Source organism: Dendropsophus ebraccatus, chromosome 7 (genome assembly GCF_027789765.1).
Source record: "Dendropsophus ebraccatus isolate aDenEbr1 chromosome 7, aDenEbr1.pat, whole genome shotgun sequence".
Taxonomy (NCBI): Eukaryota; Metazoa; Chordata; class Amphibia; order Anura; family Hylidae; genus Dendropsophus; species Dendropsophus ebraccatus.
The window spans coordinates 135,450,145-135,467,646 of record NC_091460.1 but is presented as its reverse complement, the minus strand read 5'-3'; the positions used below and the strand labels follow the sequence as shown (position 1 = coordinate 135,467,646).

Genomic DNA, 17,502 nt, shown 5'->3' with positions numbered 1-17,502 from the left:
ATAGTGTGATATATTAAAAAAAAAAAATACAGGGTGAAAATAAGGGTAGAAGTTGAGAGATTAATCTTATATGTATTGTGTATCATACAGTGAGTCAAAGTCAGAAAGGTTGCAGATGTCTTCATGGATTGCAAAGAGGATACTGGGGTCCTAAAATAGAACCCTAAGTGAAATAAACTCTTCTCAACTTACGTTGTATTTCCCATGACATTACTCATATTCATTTGCACATTCAGCTGTTTCAGATTGATTGCAAAAACCACAAGTGTTTCCCAAGGTGACGCCTGCTGGCTGGATGGTTTACTGGCCTTGCTGAATGATGGGGTTGAAGTCTTAGTGACGGAATCTGAATAAAAAGTAAAAACACAGACAAAGGTAAGTTCAGGTATAGCATAGAGTAATAGGTAGATGAGCGAATACACAAGTGTGGCTGCTTTCATACTGTCTACATACCCCTGCGTGGCACTGAGGAGTCAGACACACTTCTAGATCTGGTCACAGCTGGAGACTTCAAGGAAGCAGGAGACATGCTAGTGTTTGGTGTGTGTTCATTGAAGACATTGGGCGACTGTGCCATGTGGCTGAATGAGGCAGACTGGCTGGGCTGCTCCCAGGTTCTACAGTAGGCTTTGCGAGAAGATTCAGGAGAAAGATGCTGGTTTACTCCCTCAACAGAATCTGGAGTTCCAGGTCCAGAAGCTAGAAAAAAAACAGGACTCACTGGATGAAGAAAATCCAACATTTATTATAGTGTGACATTTATTTACAGTATCAAGGCCGTGCTGCACAGTCTAATCCATGAGGGGCCCCCGCTGAATGTCACCCACCATGTATTTGCACCCAGGTTGCTCTGTGAACTACTGTAGATGTGCTCATTTTGTTCCCCTCATAAAGAGGTCTATTACCAACCCCCAGGGTAGGAGGCGGCTTGAAGGCATTTTGCACTCAAACATAACTTTTCATATTCAGTCTCCTTCCCCCAGTTCTCAGCTGCTGCTTTCTGCTAAAAACACAAAAATCGGTGTGTGAGCCTCTCTCTCAGTCTCCCCCTTCCTTCTGAGAGAGCTGATGTAAACAAGTCCCTGGCAGGCTTAATCTGCAACACTGTAGCTTCTTTGTAATGCTGGGAGGGTTATTCTGAGGTCAAGTTGATAATGAACTCACTCTAATTAATCCTCCCGGCATTACAAGGAAGCTACAATGTTGCAGATACAGCCAGTCAGGGATTTGTTTACAACAGCTGTCTCACAAGGGAGGGGGGTGGAGGGGGCGACAGGCTCAGACACAGATTTTTGTGTCTTAAAGGAAAGAAGCAGCTGAGAACTGGGGAAATAAGACTAAAAAGATAATAACAAGTATGGAAGGAATTGTTAGTCTCACCATGGGCAGCAACATATAAAAAGTTATGTTTGAGTGTAATACCCTTTAATTTAACAAGACTGAAAAAACTATTGAAATAAATTTAGTTTAACCATACCTGGTAAATTGATGGTTTGATCACCCAGAAAAAGTCGTCTGGCAATACTCCTTCTATACCACGCCCTTGGAAATGCTAAAATTTCACTGAGACGGCGCATGTCATACTTGAATGAAGCAGAACCTATATCACAGACCGCTATGGGGGGAAAAAAAAGAAGAAGTTCAGACCAGAAGTATAGTATATTCAAACATATTAGAGTGCTATATGCAGACCTTCCTGTGTTCTATTTCATTGGCCTGGATAGTTTGCCTTTTATGCCCCAATGTATTAGGCTAAGTTCACACTGCGTTTTTGCAATCTATTTTTTATTTTTTTTTTAATACAAAAAACAAATGAAAAACAGATGAAAAAAATGAATGCATTTGTGTGCATCCGTTTTTTCATTGATTTACATTATGAGAAAAATGGATCAAAACGGATGCGTTTTTTTTTACGGACACAAAAGTAGTGTTGCGTCCTTTAAAAAAAAAAAAAAAACGGATACGTCTCAATCCTTTTTTATTATAATGTAGGTCAATGGAAAAACGGATCAAAATGGATGCACACAAATGCATCAGTTTTTTTCATCAGTTTTTCATCCATTTGTTTGCAAAAACGCAGTGTGAACCTAGTCTTACTCTGGCGTCCTTATAATCTTCACTAATATTTTCATGCTTGTAAAAAGATCTATATAGCACTACAGTACCTGAGATGTTTATTAAAGTGGTGTCCATTTTACTCGCTCCTTTATTAAGTGACACACTTTCGAAGAAAGATGTTCCGCCTGATCGTCTCATTCTAGACAAGCTGACTTTGACAAACTCCAGGTTAATACTTAGGGAGTCTTTTCGGCCCGTTACTGATGTAGGCTCCTCATCCACATTTCCTAAAAACAAATACTGTTAGTGAAGCTTAGAATTTACATTATACTTTAAAGTGTAATTATCGTTTGTAAAAACTTCTGACAAGTCATAGCGGCATGTTAGCAGTGGGTATCATCCGGAAGCCAGGTGCGGAGACCACCGGTAATGGCTAGAATTAAATTAAATCACTGTTGTTTGAATTTTTTTGCAGAAATCAATAGTACAGGTGATTTTTAAGTAACTTTGTAATTGGGTTTATTAGCTGAAAAATGCCTTTTTATCATGAAAAAGCAGTTTAAAGCTCTCCCCCCTATGGAGAGGGGAGGGGTGGAGGGAGATGAGGCACCAAAACAGGACAACAAAGAGTTAATTTACAGCTACATCACCAGGTTATCTCCTCTGACAGTCAGCACTGACCTCTCTGACCTCTGAATATCGGCTTTCATCCAGCTCGCTGTGTAATCCTTTGTTCTCTGCTGCTGACTAATCTCCCTCCTACCTCCACCCCCCTCCCTCTGGATGGAACTATAATGTTTTCATTCACAGTCAGCAAGCAGAGACTTAAACCTAAACCAAACCCTTAGCAAACAGATGCCCGTTATGTAGCACATAGCTACACCATGCGTGCGTCAGCTCTGCTACATTATTCGAGCATCAGCTCCACCATATTATCAGCTAACACTGCCCTGTGTGTATTGTGCAATAGTAATGACAGCAGTGGGCAGGAAAGAAAGCTAAGGGGGCGAGTACGCAAACGGACCAATCAAGGAAATGCATGATGGGAAATGTAGTTTCCTGTCCGGCCCCATCTTTGATATAGATCAGCTTTTAGAAAAACTTGTAACTCAGGAATGGCAGCAGCTAGAAAGACAGGAGACAGCTCAAAATATTCAGGGGGACTTGGTGAGTAAGAGCAGCTAGCGTTTTATTTTATAGCTCTTAGGTGGATAACCCCTTTAACCCCCTAATTATTCCCTAATAGGACTGCTACTTACTTTTCTAAACTAGACAGATATAGCTCACACACTCTCAAAACAAAAAAAAATCTTATAGTGATGCAAGGGCCTGGGATATTTTTATATACAAATACTGGAAAACATATAAGCAGAGTTCTTTTATCATACCTAAGCCACCGGATCCTGGAGCAAGACCAGAAACTCCAGATTTTTGCTTGCCAGCTCCATAAGGATGAAACACATAAAGGGAAAAATCAGACATGCATGCTGTGAAGCTCAGGCCTGATGAGTTGCTGCTTGAACTGGTCAGATCCGACTGGCTGCTGCTGTGTCGTGTTCTTCCAAGAGGACTTCCCAACCCTGGTGATGGTCCTGCAACTTAGAGCAACATTCAGTCTTTGACTGGGTAAACAAACATGACATACGTTGTGAAGAACCTTGCTGTTATATAAATATAAATCTATACTAAGATTAAAGGAATTACACAGGATTAAAAGGGTTATCTAGATTTGGAAAACATGTTCGCTTTCTTCCAGAAACAGCACATATCTTGTCCTCAGTTTGGGTATGGAGCTTTGCAGGTCAGTTTTACTAAAATGGAGTTTTATTGTAGGGATGGTGCTGTTTTTGAAAGAAAGTAGCTGTGTTTTTCTAATGGCGAATAACCCCTTTAAAGGCTATAGACACCTTTTGTTTAATTTTTGCTTCTTACTTATTATGGTACAAAAGCAGTTTCACAGTCTCTATTGAAAATCTAGGTTTATATCTTATCTCCACACTTTTTGCTTTCGTATATGGCTTGCAGTGGGCGGCTCACAGTGGCCTTATGGGATAAAAGTACCTGGGGGGGTTTGAGGACAACTGAAATTTCACATTTGAAGGTGGCCGCTAGTCTGTTTATTTTACTTACATTACATGAAACGGTACTACCACACCAAACGATTATCAGCCATGCTTAGCCAATTACTGGACGTGTAATAGGTCACGCTAAAAGGCAACAATCAGCCGATATGTATGATGTTGGCTGATTGTTGTCTTTCAGCACATTTGAAAAAAAACAAAGAAAAACTATTGCAATAGCTACAGTCTGCTGGCTGTCCTTCCATGTATTAGAAGCGGTGGCAGCAGACCACCACTCTCTTCTATGCCCCCCAATGTCTGTGCGTGTAATAGCAGGAAACAAGGAGCAAGTGAGTGCTGATCTTACAGGTAGGCACTTCCTTGCTCCTAAATATCGGCCCAAAGATTGCTTAAAAACTAGCAGTACAATGTAGTGTACAATGTGCAATATGATTTGCCTACCTGTCGCCCCAAGTTTGTTCAGGCCAGGTTTTGATCCGCTTGGTGTAGAAAGATTACCAACATTGGGTTCTGAAGGATGAGTTGCTCCTAGTGTTTCTAGTTCGCTTCGGTTTGAGGAGAAGACAAGGTCTAATGAAGGAAGCTTCAGCATGCACTCAACACGTGAAACCGGAAGGCAACTAAACTTGATCTGGGAGGGCTGAATAAAGGAGACAATAACTATGAAACCACACACAAAAGGAATAATGGAAACACATTTATTTAAACAGTTAGGCTGGGTTCACACTGCGTTTTTGCAATCCGCTTTTTGTTTTTAACAGTCTTATGCTAAAAACGGATAAAAAAAGATGCATTTGTGTGAACCTGTTTTGATCCATTTTTCCATTCACTAACATTATAAAAAAATTTAGCATACTCAAAAAAGCAGTCAACCAAAAAAAAAAAAGAAAAAAAAAACGGATGCATTTTGATCCTTTTTTTATAATAAAAGTCAATGGAAAAATGGACACACACATGCATAAGTTTTTCACCTGTTTTTTGCATAAAACAGAAGAAAAAAAAAACAAAAAAAGAAAAATGGATTGCAAAACTGCAGTGTGAACCCAGCCTTAACAAAATATTACTACATTAGAACATTATTCCACTAGGATAGTGCAAAGTATTCTGAACAGTGACTGTGCAACCTACTGGTTCCCTACTAATCCCGAAAACAAAGGCACACATATCTTTAGCAATTCTCCAGCACAGGAGCGCTCAAAGCGAACGTCTGTAAAGGAGCTGCAGCTTACATATTAGAGTGAATGGGGCTATGTTGTAGCTCCCTGCACAGCAGAAGTAAGCACTTCTCTCCCTGACCTGCTTCACTCTACGTCTTGCTGCAGGACATCATATATCTGTAGGTGTAATATTGGCTTACAGTTGTCTTTTCTCTTTTGTGTGTACAAATATGAAATATTAAAAACAGCAAATATTTTCAGCTAAAAAATGGGCACAAATAATGCTACATACAAACGTTTGTGTGGACTTAACAAAATTTTGAGGAAAAATTCTGAAAATTTTGATGCAAGAATAGAATTTACAAAGCTGTGGGGCTCTGATCCCAAGCTGAGGGGCTCTGATCCCAAGCTGAGGGGCTCTGATCCCAAGCTGAGGGGCTCTGATCCCAAGCTGAGGGGCTCTGATCTCAAGCTGAGGGGCTCTGATCCCAAGCTGAGGGGCTCTGATCCCAAGCTGAGGGGCTCTGATCCCAAGCTGAGGGGCTCTGATCTCAAGCTGAGGGGCTCTGATCCCAAGCTGAGGGGATCTGATCCCAAGCTGCGGAGCTCTGATGCCAAGCTGCGGGGCTCTGATCCCAAGCTGTGGGGCTCTGATCCCAAGCTGAGGGGCTCTGATCCCAAGCTGCGGGGCTCTGATCCCAAGCTGAGGGGCTCTGATCCCAAGCTGCGGGGCTCTGATCCCAAGCTCTGTTCTAGCGAGGGATTGCTCCTTTGTGGACTGTATATTCTAATATACAGTGGACAAGGGAGGAGAGAGAGGCAGCCCTGACTGCTACCTCTGCAGAGGCTGCCGGCACTGTCATTGTGACGGGAAGCCTCTCTCTCGCTGACCCTCCCCCCCCTTCACACTATATATTAGAACATACAGTCCACAAATAACCCCCCTGCATAGCAATAGCAGTCCTGCTTCTTGTGTCAGGCTTATAGCCCTGCAGTTCCTGACACAAACGTTGGTGGCAGCAGAGGGGGCCATGTCGCCCTTTACTGCTGCCACTAAACAGAAGTGCATATGTATATAAATATATATACAGTCTTTAGAATAATGTATTGTAACTTCATTAAAATTATGTAATGGCAATAAATAAAACCCCTGGAGTACCCCTTTAATATTTCAAAGCAAACAAGAATCCACCCAGCCAGATAGGATAAAGCATACCTGAACCCGAACATAAACAACCACATCAACAGGGAAGGATGAGTAGGCAGATGTTGAAGATGACACCAGTGAGGTTGTTGATTCTTCTAGGGGATCCTGGAGATCAAACTGTGTAATATCTTCATCTTGGGTACTTACAGCTGGAATAAGCAAACAACATATGTTCTACATGTATACATCATATTAAGATGGGAATCACCTCAATGCATCACAATAAAATCATTGCCAGACTCTCCACTTTGTAGAGACTCTCTGGATAATAAAGGGTCAGGTCACTCTTCTTAATAGCTAAAAATGCCCTAATAGAGGCCACCAACATAGGTTTAAAGAAGAAGTCTGGCAAAAAATATTAAAGTATTGTATTGAACCCCCAAAAGTTATACAAACCCCTCAATATACACTGATTACAGGAAATGTTTATAAAGTGCTTTTTTCCCTGCACGTACTACTACATCAACGCTTCACTTCCTGGATAACATGGTGATGTCACTTCCTGGATAACATGGTGATGTCACTTCCTGGATAACATGGTGATGTCACTTCCTGGATAACATGGTGATGTCACTTCCTGGATAACATGGTGATGTCACTTCCTGGATAACATGGTGATGTCAATTCCTGGATAACGTGGTGATGTCACTTCCTGGATAACATGGTGATGTCACGACCCGACTCCCAGAACTGTGCGGACTGTGGCTGCTGGAGAGGATGATGGCAGGGGGATGCTCAGTGTCCCTCCAGTGCCCTGTGTCCCTCAGTGTCCCCCTGCACTCATCCTCTCCACCAGCCACAGCCTTCACAGCACTGGGAGTCGGGGCGTGCCATCACCATGTTATCCAGGAAGTGACATCACCATGCAATCCAGGAAGTGACATCACCATGTTATCCAGGAAGTGACATCACCATGTTATCCAGGAAGTGAAGCCTTGATGCAGTAGTAAGTGCACTTTATAAGCATTTCCCGTAATAAGTGTATATTGGTAATTTGTAGAACTTTTGGGGGGCAATACAATACTTTAATAAAAATTTTCTCCTTTAATGGTACGCTGCAACTTTAATGATCTGCACCTCTCTCACTGTTACTTTTCACACAAATTCAATTGTGACAAACCTGCAATAACACATTACACACTGATTGCAAAGAGAGTGTGAAGCCGAACACCTACCTGTATAGTTTCTTTCAATGGGTGTGATTGGTATGGTTTCCAATGCTTTCTCTAGAAAGTCAAGCAGATTTGGACTGATGACCATTTCTTCAGGCAGTGACTGTAAGGCTACCCAGGCATATAACTTGGCTGTTTTTACACCGCTTCCCTTTCCTTTGGCTGAAAAGTAACATTTTACATAAAAAGAAACACATAAAAAATGTGGAATACATTACATAAAAATGGTTAAGGCTGGGTTCACACCGTTTAACGTATTAACCGATCTGTTTTTAAACTACTTTTAATGTACAGAAAAATGTGGTCAACCAACAAGAGAAAAAAAAGGCATTCTGTTTTAATACATTCTTCTTATAATGGAAGTCAATGGAAAATGGATCACAACAAATTGCACACAATTGCATCCGTTTTTTTTTTTTTGGTTTTTTTTTCCCATCATAAAACATACACGTTAAAAAGACTGAAAAAAACGCAGTGTGAACCCAGCCTAACTTTAATATTTAGCTTGCATGCAGCATATTAGGGAAAGACATAGGTGGAGATTTGTCAAACATGGTGTAAAGAGAAACTGGCTCAGTTGCCCCTAGCAACCAATCAGATTCCACCTTTCATTTTCCTAAGAGTCTGTGAGGAATGAAAGGTGGAATCTGATTGGTTGCTAGGGGCAACTGAGACAGTCTCACTTTACACCATGTTTGATAAATCTCCCCCATAGTATCAATCTCCCTTAGAAACATAATGGGGGGAGATCGATTAACTCTTTTGCTGCCAGGACAATTTTTACACTTGACAGACAGAAATAAAACCTGAAATATTGAAAAAATACTACACTACACTACAAGTCATTATTACACATGTTCCTAGGCATCTGACTTGAGGGATCATCCTTTTTTTTTTTCTTCAGCTATCATGTTCTCTGGCAGTCATGGCGCTGGACGGGCCTGGATAAAAATATAAATATGGGGGATGTGGTGTTCTCTCAGAACCCTTACCTCCCCTCCCTCACCTCTCGCTGGTCGGACCCGGAGACTGCAAAGCAAAACTCTCTTTCATGCTGATCAGATTTACTGACCAGTATATAGCGTAAAGGGGGGGGGGGGCTACAGAGACTCCATCGACCCTTGTTGACGGTGAAAATAGGGGTCGGGCGTGATGAAATTTCACTGCCCAACCCTAGAGTATTCTGGCTTGTCCCTCATGATAGAGAATACAGGAATGTCCAGCTGCCAATTGTTCTTGTGTACACAAAGGACAGGAGCGATAACTCGGTTGATCAGTTATTGAAGGTGTATAGCCACCTTAGGAATGAGTTTTAACCTTGGGGGGGGGGGGGGTTCATTATACATTGTATTGGGGTACAAGTAGACAGGGGAAAACATTATACATTGTATTGGGGTACAAGTAGACAGGGGAAAACTGTTAAAGGGGGTTATCCAGCGCTACAAAAACATGGTCACTTTCTTCCAGAAACAGCACCACTCTTGTCTCCAGTTCAGGTGCGGTTTGCAATTAAGCTCCGTTCACTTCAATGGAACTGAGTTACAAAACCTGCACCCAAACAAGAGTGGTGCTGTCTCTGGAAGAAAGTGGCCATGTTTTTCCAATCCTGGTAACCCCTTTAAGCTACAGTACACATATTATACAATATATATACTCTACATGCTATATACAGTTAGGGCCAGAAATATTTGGACAGTGACACAAGTTTTGTTATTTTAGCTGTTTACAAAAACATGTTCAGAAATACAATTATATATATAATATGGGCTGAAAGTGCACACTCCCAGCTGCAATATGAGAGTTTCCACATCCAAATCGGAGAAAGGGTTTAGGAATCATAGCTCTGTAATGCATAGCCTCCTCTTTTTCAAGGGACCATAAGTAATTGGACAATGGACTCTAAGGGCTGCAATTAACTCTGAAGGCGTCTCCCTCGTTAACCTGTAATCAATGAAGTAGGTAAAAGGTCTGGGGTTGATTCCAAGTGTGTGGTTTTGCATTTGGAAGCTGTTGCTGTGACCAGACAACATGCGGTCAAAGGAACTCTCAATTGAGGTGAAGCAGAACACCCTGAGGCTGACAAAAAAAGAAAAAATCCATCAGAGAGATAGCAGACATGCTTGGAGTAGCAAAATCAACAGTCGGGTACATTCTGAGAAAAAAGGAATTGACTGGTGAGCTTCGGAACTCAAAAAGGCCTGGGCGTCCACGGAAGACAACAGTGGTGGATGATCGCCGCATACTTTCTTTGGTGAAGAAGAACCCGTTCCCAACATCAACTGAAGTCCAGAACACTCTCAGGGAAGTAGGTGTATCTGTCTCTGAGTCAACAGTAAAGAGAAGACTCCATGAAAGTAAATACAAAGGGTTCACATGTAGATGCAAACCATTCATCAATTCCAAAAATAGACAGGCCAGAGTTAAATTTGCCGAAAAACACCTCAAGAAGCCAGCTCAGTTCTGGAAAAGTATTCTATGGACAGATGAGACAAAGATCAACCTGTACCAGAATGGTGGGAAGAAAAGGGAACGGCACATGATCCAAGGCACACCCCATCCTCTGTAAAACATGGTGGAGGCAACGTGATGGCATGGGCATGCATGGCTTTCAATGGCGCTGGGTCACTTGTGTTTATTTATGACATAACAGCAGACAAGAGTAGCCGGATGAATTCTGAAGTGGACCGGGATATACTTTCAGCCCAGATTCAGCCAAATGCTGCAAAGTTGATCGGACGGCGCTTCATAGTACAGATGGACAATGACCCCAAGAATACAGCCAAAGCTACCCAGGAGTTCATGAGTGCAAAAAAGTGGAACATTCTGCAATGGCCAAGTCAATCACCAGATCTTAACCCAATTGAGCATGCATTTCACTTGCTCAAATCCAGACTTAAGACGGAAAGACCCACAAACAAGCAAGACCTGAAGGCTGCGGCTGTAAAGGCCTGGCAAAGCATTAAGAAGGAGGAAACCCAGCGTTTGGTGATGTCCATGGGTTCCAGACTTAAGGCAGTGATTGCCTTCAAAGGATTCGCAACAAAATATTGAAAAAAAAAATATTTTGTTTGGGTTATGTTTATTTGTCCAATTACTTTTGAGCTCCTAAAATGTGGAGTGTTTGTAAAGAAATGTGCACAAGTCCTACATTTTCTATTAGATATTATTGTTCAACCCTTCAAATTAAATGTTACAATCTGCACTTGAATTCTGTTGTAGAGGTTTCATTTCAAATCCAATGCGGTGGCATGCAGAGCCCAACTCGCGAAAATTGTGTCACTGTCCAAATATTTCTGGCCCTAACTGTATACACCAACCAAACCACTGCTTTTAAAGCAGGCTGTTGGTTGGTAACTTAAACAACAAGATGTCAACAATGGGATGAAAAGAGCAGCAAATCAGGAGGAAGAGTTTGCTAATTGAACAGTTTTGCTAGAATATTCGATTTGATGAGCCCTACAAGTGTAACTATGTTAGCTGAGAATGCCCCTTTAAAGGAGAAGTCCGGTGAAAATTTTTATCAATGTATTGTATTGCCCCCCAAAAGTTATACAAATCACCAATATACATTTACTACGGGAGATGCTTATAAAGTGCTTTTTTTCCCTGCACTTACTACTACTACTTACTACTACTACTACTTACTACTAGTGAAGCCTTGATGCAGTAGTAAGTGCAGGGAAAAAAAGCTCTTTATATACATTTCCCGTAATAAGTGTATATTGGTGATTTGGTGATTGGTGAATTTTGGTGATTGGTGAATAAAATACTTTAATAAAAATTTTTGCCGGCCTTCTCCTTTAATGATCAGGGAATGACTCGGGGTATCAGGCATGGAAAGGTTGATAAAACAATTATTTACATTGTTTGCAGGCCCGTATCTGCCATGAGGCCAGGTGAAGTGTTCGCCTCAGGCGGCAGATAACACAGCCCTTGAGGGGGGCGGCATCAGCGTCCTGTGTCCTTATCATTACAACTAGTTCCGGCTCAGTGCCCGGCCGTGTTTCCTGTCAGTTGCCTCATGAGAAGCGCTGAGGAGGCACTAGAAGCCTCGTATTCACATCACATAAGACATAGATATAGTGTCTCCTGCTGTTAACCCTTTCAATAATGCAGAGTTATTATACTCTGCATCACTTACACAACTGTAGAAAAGAAAAAGTGAACAGCAGCGGGGACGCTATATTATGTCTTCTCTGCACTGCCGAACTCAGAGTTGACCTCAGCACAGTGCAAGAGCAGGAGAAGAGGCATAAAAGTAATGTTCTGCTCTGCTGTTAACTCTTTCTGTATTGCAGAATGTAAGTGATGCACAGTAATACTCTACATTCTGCAGTACTGAAAGAGTTAACAGAGCAGCCCGTTTTATGGCTCTTCTCCAGCTCCTGAGGTCAGAGGTCAGCAGTTACAGATTGTTGTTTGTTTTGAAGCTCCCAGGGGGCCCATAGTGGCTCAAACAGTTAAAAAATCTGGTCACAGCACAGCGCACACTGTTATCTATAGTGCTGTCCCATACACACTGCGATGCTGCACTGTGCCTGTCCTGGATCTTCTCTCCCTGACTATTGCTCTGAGGTCCCTGCAGTTTAGACTGCTGTCAGGTCACAGGATAGGAGACTCAGCTGAGGCATTAATCATGTTGAATGGGGGGACCTGGGAGTGCTGGAGTTCTTGTATGGGGAATGTGAGGGGCACTATGGGCACATGGTAATATTACAGGGAATGTGAGGAGGGCCGGGGCATGATAATCTTGTAGGGGGAATGTGGGGGAACAGGGATATAATGCTGAAATGCAATTTTTCAGCTCATTCAAGTACAGCTGCTAGTACTGCTTCATGTGTCTTGGTGTATTTTTTCTGCTTATTTAACATAAAAATAGAAAATCGAGATTTAAATCGAGAATTGTGTGTGTGTGTGTGTGTGTGTGGGGGGGGGGGTAGCGCTTTGTCAGTTCTCGCCTCAGGCAGCAGAAAAGCTAGAATCGGCCCTGATTGTTTGGCACTTGCTGTTAAAACAAACGCAGAAAAATTGTCAGCAGCATAAAGACAAAGAAGTAGTTGTGTCATGTAAAACCTATAGAGACTGTTACAACTCTACATGAACAACGCTTTATGATGTCATCATGGATGTTCACAAGTAATGAGCGATGAAATTAGGTACAATTAGTTGTACATACACAAATGACTAAGTACCTGAGGGGATAGGTGGGGGAGGGGGTGGTAATAAGGTGTTAGTCTTGCTGTTGACACTACTAGGTATAGGAGGTGGTGCAGTATCTTTCATACCATACAGCTTTGATTCTTTTGAAAGGGTTCTTGGCAATGATGATCCTCTCGAGGCATTTGGCGATTCGGTCTTTAGAGTTTTTGAATTATAGTGTAGCTAAAGAGAAAGACATTATTATTATATATAACATAGGACTATTCACAATTTTACTGAATTAAAGGGGTACTCCAGTGAAAATGTTTCCTTTCAAATCAAAATGGTGTCAGAAAGTTATACAGATTTGTAATTTACTTCTATTTAAAACTATCAAGCCGTCCCATACTTATCAGCCGCTGTATGTCCTGCAGGAAGTGGTGTATTTTTTCCAGTCTGACACAGTGCTCTCTGCTGCCACCTCTGTCCATGTCAGGAACTGTCGAGAGCAGGAGAAAATCCCTATAAAAATTCTCTCCTGCTCTGGACAGTTCCTGTCTCGGACAGAGGTGGCAGCAGAGAGCACTGTGTCAGATTGGAAAAAATACACCACTTCCTGCAGGACATACAGCAGCTGATAAGTACGGGAAGACTTGTTATTTTTAAATAGAAGTAAATTACCAACCTATATAAAACTTTCTGAAACCAGTCAATTTGGAAGAAAAATATTTTCGTCACAGTACCCCTTTAATTCTCAACACCGATTACTTGTGGGATGTGTCCACAAATTCGGGATCTGCAAATTACAAATTTATTGTGAAATGACAAGAGAATCCACTGTAGAAAGCAAAGGGTGACATTCCGACTTGATTATTTTTCCCATTACTTGAGAAGGTTCTGGATTCAGCTGAAATATCCCAACGAAGGAGAATAAAGATAAATATATTTCTACTTATCCAGGAGTGGTGCTATCCATTTGACTGGCTAGCCATGAATGGGGCTGGATAGCCGTAGAGGCTTATGCCTCTTTTTGATACGTTTTTATACAGTGCTGTTTTTACTGTATTTGCGAGAGCCTGTTATCCCTAATTCAAAAGCATGACTTATATCTACATAAAGCTTCATTTATGGTCAGATACAATAAAACACAATGATTGTTCACCACCAATAGAAAAAAGAGCTGAACCACTCAAATAAATACCGAAAAATGAAACCCATTAAGGGTAGTTTCACATCTACCGATTCGCAGCGTAAATCTTGCTGCGAGTCTGGCAGGTCCTGGCAGTTCCCTGTCACTACAGACTGCTGCGAGTATGTAATACTGCCGCCCCCTTAACCCCTTCGGCTCCCGCTCCGCTGTGTCTGTATATACATGACCTGTCTCCTCGCTGCACGGGGTCCCGGCATCCTGCTCTCCTACCCAGCCAATCAGTGGCTGCAGCTGGGCAATACACTGATTGGCTGGGTGGCGGAGCAAGACGTCGGGATCCTGTGCAGCAAGGAGACAAGTAATGTATACAGCGGAGCGGGAGCCGAAAAGGTTAAGGGGGCTGCAGAATTACATACTCGCAGCAATCTTTCAGACAGCTGCGAGTATGTAGTGACAGGGAACTGCCAGGACCTGCCAGACTCGCAGCAAGATTTACGCTGCGAGTCGGTAGGTGTGAAACTACTCTAACAATGGTCTGCGATTGCTGACACATAAAACAAAAACAGGGGGACTGGAGGTGGAAAACCACTGCTCAAGTGCAAATAACAGATCATATATAAGGTGTCATTTTTTTTTTTTTTTTCCTTTGTAGAAATCAATAGTACAGACGATTTTAAGAAAGGCAAAGAAGGCAAATATGCAATTATCTGCATTCAAAAAGACTTTCCCCAGGTCCCCCCACCCCCCTCCTCTCTCTCATTCACTGCTTATTATCAGGAAATCTCAACTGGTTTACATCAGTCGAGCCCTGTGTAACCTATGGACAGTTGAGGGGGGAGGAGGGAAATTAGTCGCCAGCAGAGAGCAGAAAACAAAGGATTACACAGCAGGACCTGTGTGAAAGCTGGTATTCAGAGGTAAGAGAGGTCAGTGCTGACTTCAGAGGAGATAGTCCGGTGATGTAGCTGTAAATGAACTCTTTGTTGTACTGTTTTGGTGCCTCATCTCCCTCCCCTCTCCATAGAGAACAATGAAGACAGGGGGGAGAGCTTCAAACTGCTTTTTTATGATAAAAAATGCATTTTTCGGCTAATAAACCCAATTACAAAGTTTCTTAAAATCATCTGTACTATTGATTTCTGCAAAAAATAAAAAATAAACACAAAAATTTAAACAGTGACACTTTAACTCATGACTACAGGACGGAACATACATCACATCGCAAGTGCAAATAATACATGTAAACAATTCACAGGCTATACCTGTAAACACGTGATAGTTATTGGGTCCACGCACATTCCCTGCCCTGACGTACGTTTCGGCAAACGCTTGTTTTTGCGTTGTGTTTTAGCAGTCGTAGGCTATTGTTATTGGTATTTGGATATTCATGTTTTAATAGTCTTTTTTATTCATAAAATAATTTCTATTTCTAGTGGTTCAGCTCTTTTTTTCTATTGGTGGTATAGTTTCTTGATGAAACCCATTTTGGCTATTGTGTCCTTTATACATCCTCCCCTATACAGTGTGTTTATGTAAGTTCTTGTTTAGAGGATCTCTGGTTATTATAATTTTGGTGTACAATGATTGTTTAGCCTGAGCTTACCTTAACATCGACTCCTGGAATATAAAAGACTGTGGTTTCCGATTCACTTGTTTTAGTTTGCAGAGACGATGGCACTTTCTTTCCAGCCAGCAAGTGAGTTGTAGACGCATAGTTATTCTGAAACTTCTTCTTTTTAGATGGAGAGTCTTGATCAAGACTCCGAGAGCTTCTGTCATAGCTCCTGCACAAGAAGGGAACAGCAGGCACTCTGTAAATGCTAATACAGACACACTGACACACAGCCTTCTCAGCATTCATCGGAAGGCTAAACATATATATCTAAAAATATCTAGAAAATTAGTTTTCCAAGAGTATTCTATCAATGATTTAAGGAGAAGTAATATATTACGATAAAAATATTAATCAACTGTGTAAGCCGACAATATTTATATCTGTCTGGCGTTCTGATCCCTGCAAACTGCTAACGTTGTTATATAAGTACCGTTATCACTTTTCACTTTCCCGAACAAACATCGGGCGGCTCTCAGTGGCTACTCCCCACTACAATTGCCTTGACTGGATAGAAGTACATGTTTGGCTACTGCAGGTCAAAATGTTAAACAAGAAGTTCGGCCAAAAGTATTTTTTAATATGTTATTACATAAGGAAAGTTAGACAAATTCTTAATATACAGTTATTATGGGAAATGCACATATACTGCTTTTTTCCTCAATTTAGTAGATCAGGCAGACTTCAATTTCTCTAAAAAAAAAGGCGACATCACAGATCTGGGCAAAGCTGGGTGTAGTTCCTATGAAGAGTCCAGCAGGGGGCGCAGTATATGGAGAAATTACATTGTAATTTCAGCAAAGGTTGCAGTCATGCCCGTGCCAAAATTACAATGTAATTTCTCCATATACTGCGCCCCCTACTGGACGCTTACACCCAGCTCTGCCCTGATTCGTGATGTCACGGTTTTTTAGAGAAATTGAAGTCTGCAAGATCTACTAGTTCGAGGAAAAAAGCAGTATATGTGCATTTCTTATAAGTGTATATTAGGAATTTGTCTAACTTTCCTTATGTCCTAAGTCCTGCAGAGCCGACATCAAGACCTGGCTGATGGGCAGTCTGCTCAACCAGTCAGTGACTGGGGCGGGACGCTGCTCCAGTCACCGATTGGCTGAGCGGCTAGTCCATCAGCCAGGATTGGGTATTTTCCCCCGGGTCTTGATGCCATCACAACTTGGGGGAAAATGCCTTCCAGTGGGCATCCCAGAGCGTGCCAGACAACGAATCGTGGGCACGGGGAGAGGTAAGCAATGCGCCATTGTTACATTTGCCTGCTGTCAGATTATGAAAATGGCCGGATTTGCCCTTTAAGATGCAATAAGTTATTGCTGTCAAAGTTAATGCTATTGGGTGAGTGCACTTTTTAAAGACTTCTATAGACTTACATGAGCCTGACCTTTTTTTTCTATCACAGAGTGGGAGTGGACCGTGCTGCTAGTGTTGAGCAGACTTGCTGAACTCTCAGGTTCAGCAATGTTCTACAAACCCAAATGTTAAAGGATATATCCATCTTTTCCTGACAGCCCTAGGGCGACATCTAACTTCTCCAGATGCCGGGAGTCAAACGCAGAGAACATTGCCAAACCCGAACAGCTCAGCAAGTCCGCTCAAGACTACTAATAAAGCCGCCTCTTTAATAAGGTAAAAACGGTGAACAGATTCACAGACAGTCCATTGAAATTATATGCAAAATATCAAATCTTACCGTCTTAAACTTATGTCATCATGATCTGGCTGAAGAATTGTGGGATGTAGCACGCATTTTCCACAGTCTATCTCCACTCTTATGTCTAGCTCAAAATCTATGTTCCTTTCAGTCGCAGTACTGGATACGTTCCGGCTTGATGGTGTAGATGGCCAGCGCTCTGTGAAGAGCTGATGGACTGCAGCAAATCCCGAAGACTTCTTGCGGTTGTTTGGTCTGAG

General features: G+C 41.9%; 1 protein-coding gene across 11 annotated transcripts in view; it reads right to left on the bottom strand.

Annotated features, from left to right (window-relative positions):
* BLTP1 (bridge-like lipid transfer protein family member 1) overlaps positions 1-17,502 on the bottom strand; it is a 197,891-nt gene that overhangs the window by 17,189 nt on the left and 163,200 nt on the right. For 6 of the 11 annotated variants that reach the window (XM_069978550.1, XM_069978553.1, XM_069978558.1 and 3 more), the window contains 11 exons: positions 17,282-17,497; positions 15,568-15,748; positions 12,868-13,057; positions 7,679-7,837; positions 6,513-6,652; positions 4,581-4,779; positions 3,447-3,656; positions 2,166-2,345; positions 1,478-1,615; positions 454-699; positions 193-346 (listed from right to left, as the gene is read on the bottom strand). In XM_069978550.1, coding sequence (XP_069834651.1) covers positions 193-346; positions 454-699; positions 1,478-1,615; positions 2,166-2,345; positions 3,447-3,656; positions 4,581-4,779; positions 6,513-6,652; positions 7,679-7,837; positions 12,868-13,057; positions 15,568-15,748; positions 17,282-17,497 — 2,013 coding nt within the window. The remainder of the gene's footprint in view (positions 1-192; positions 347-453; positions 700-1,477; positions 1,616-2,165; positions 2,346-3,446; positions 3,657-4,580; positions 4,780-6,512; positions 6,653-7,678; positions 7,838-12,867; positions 13,058-15,567; positions 15,749-17,281; positions 17,498-17,502) is intronic. The other 5 variants (XM_069978552.1, XM_069978559.1, XM_069978561.1 and 2 more) reach the window with 3 other exon arrangements.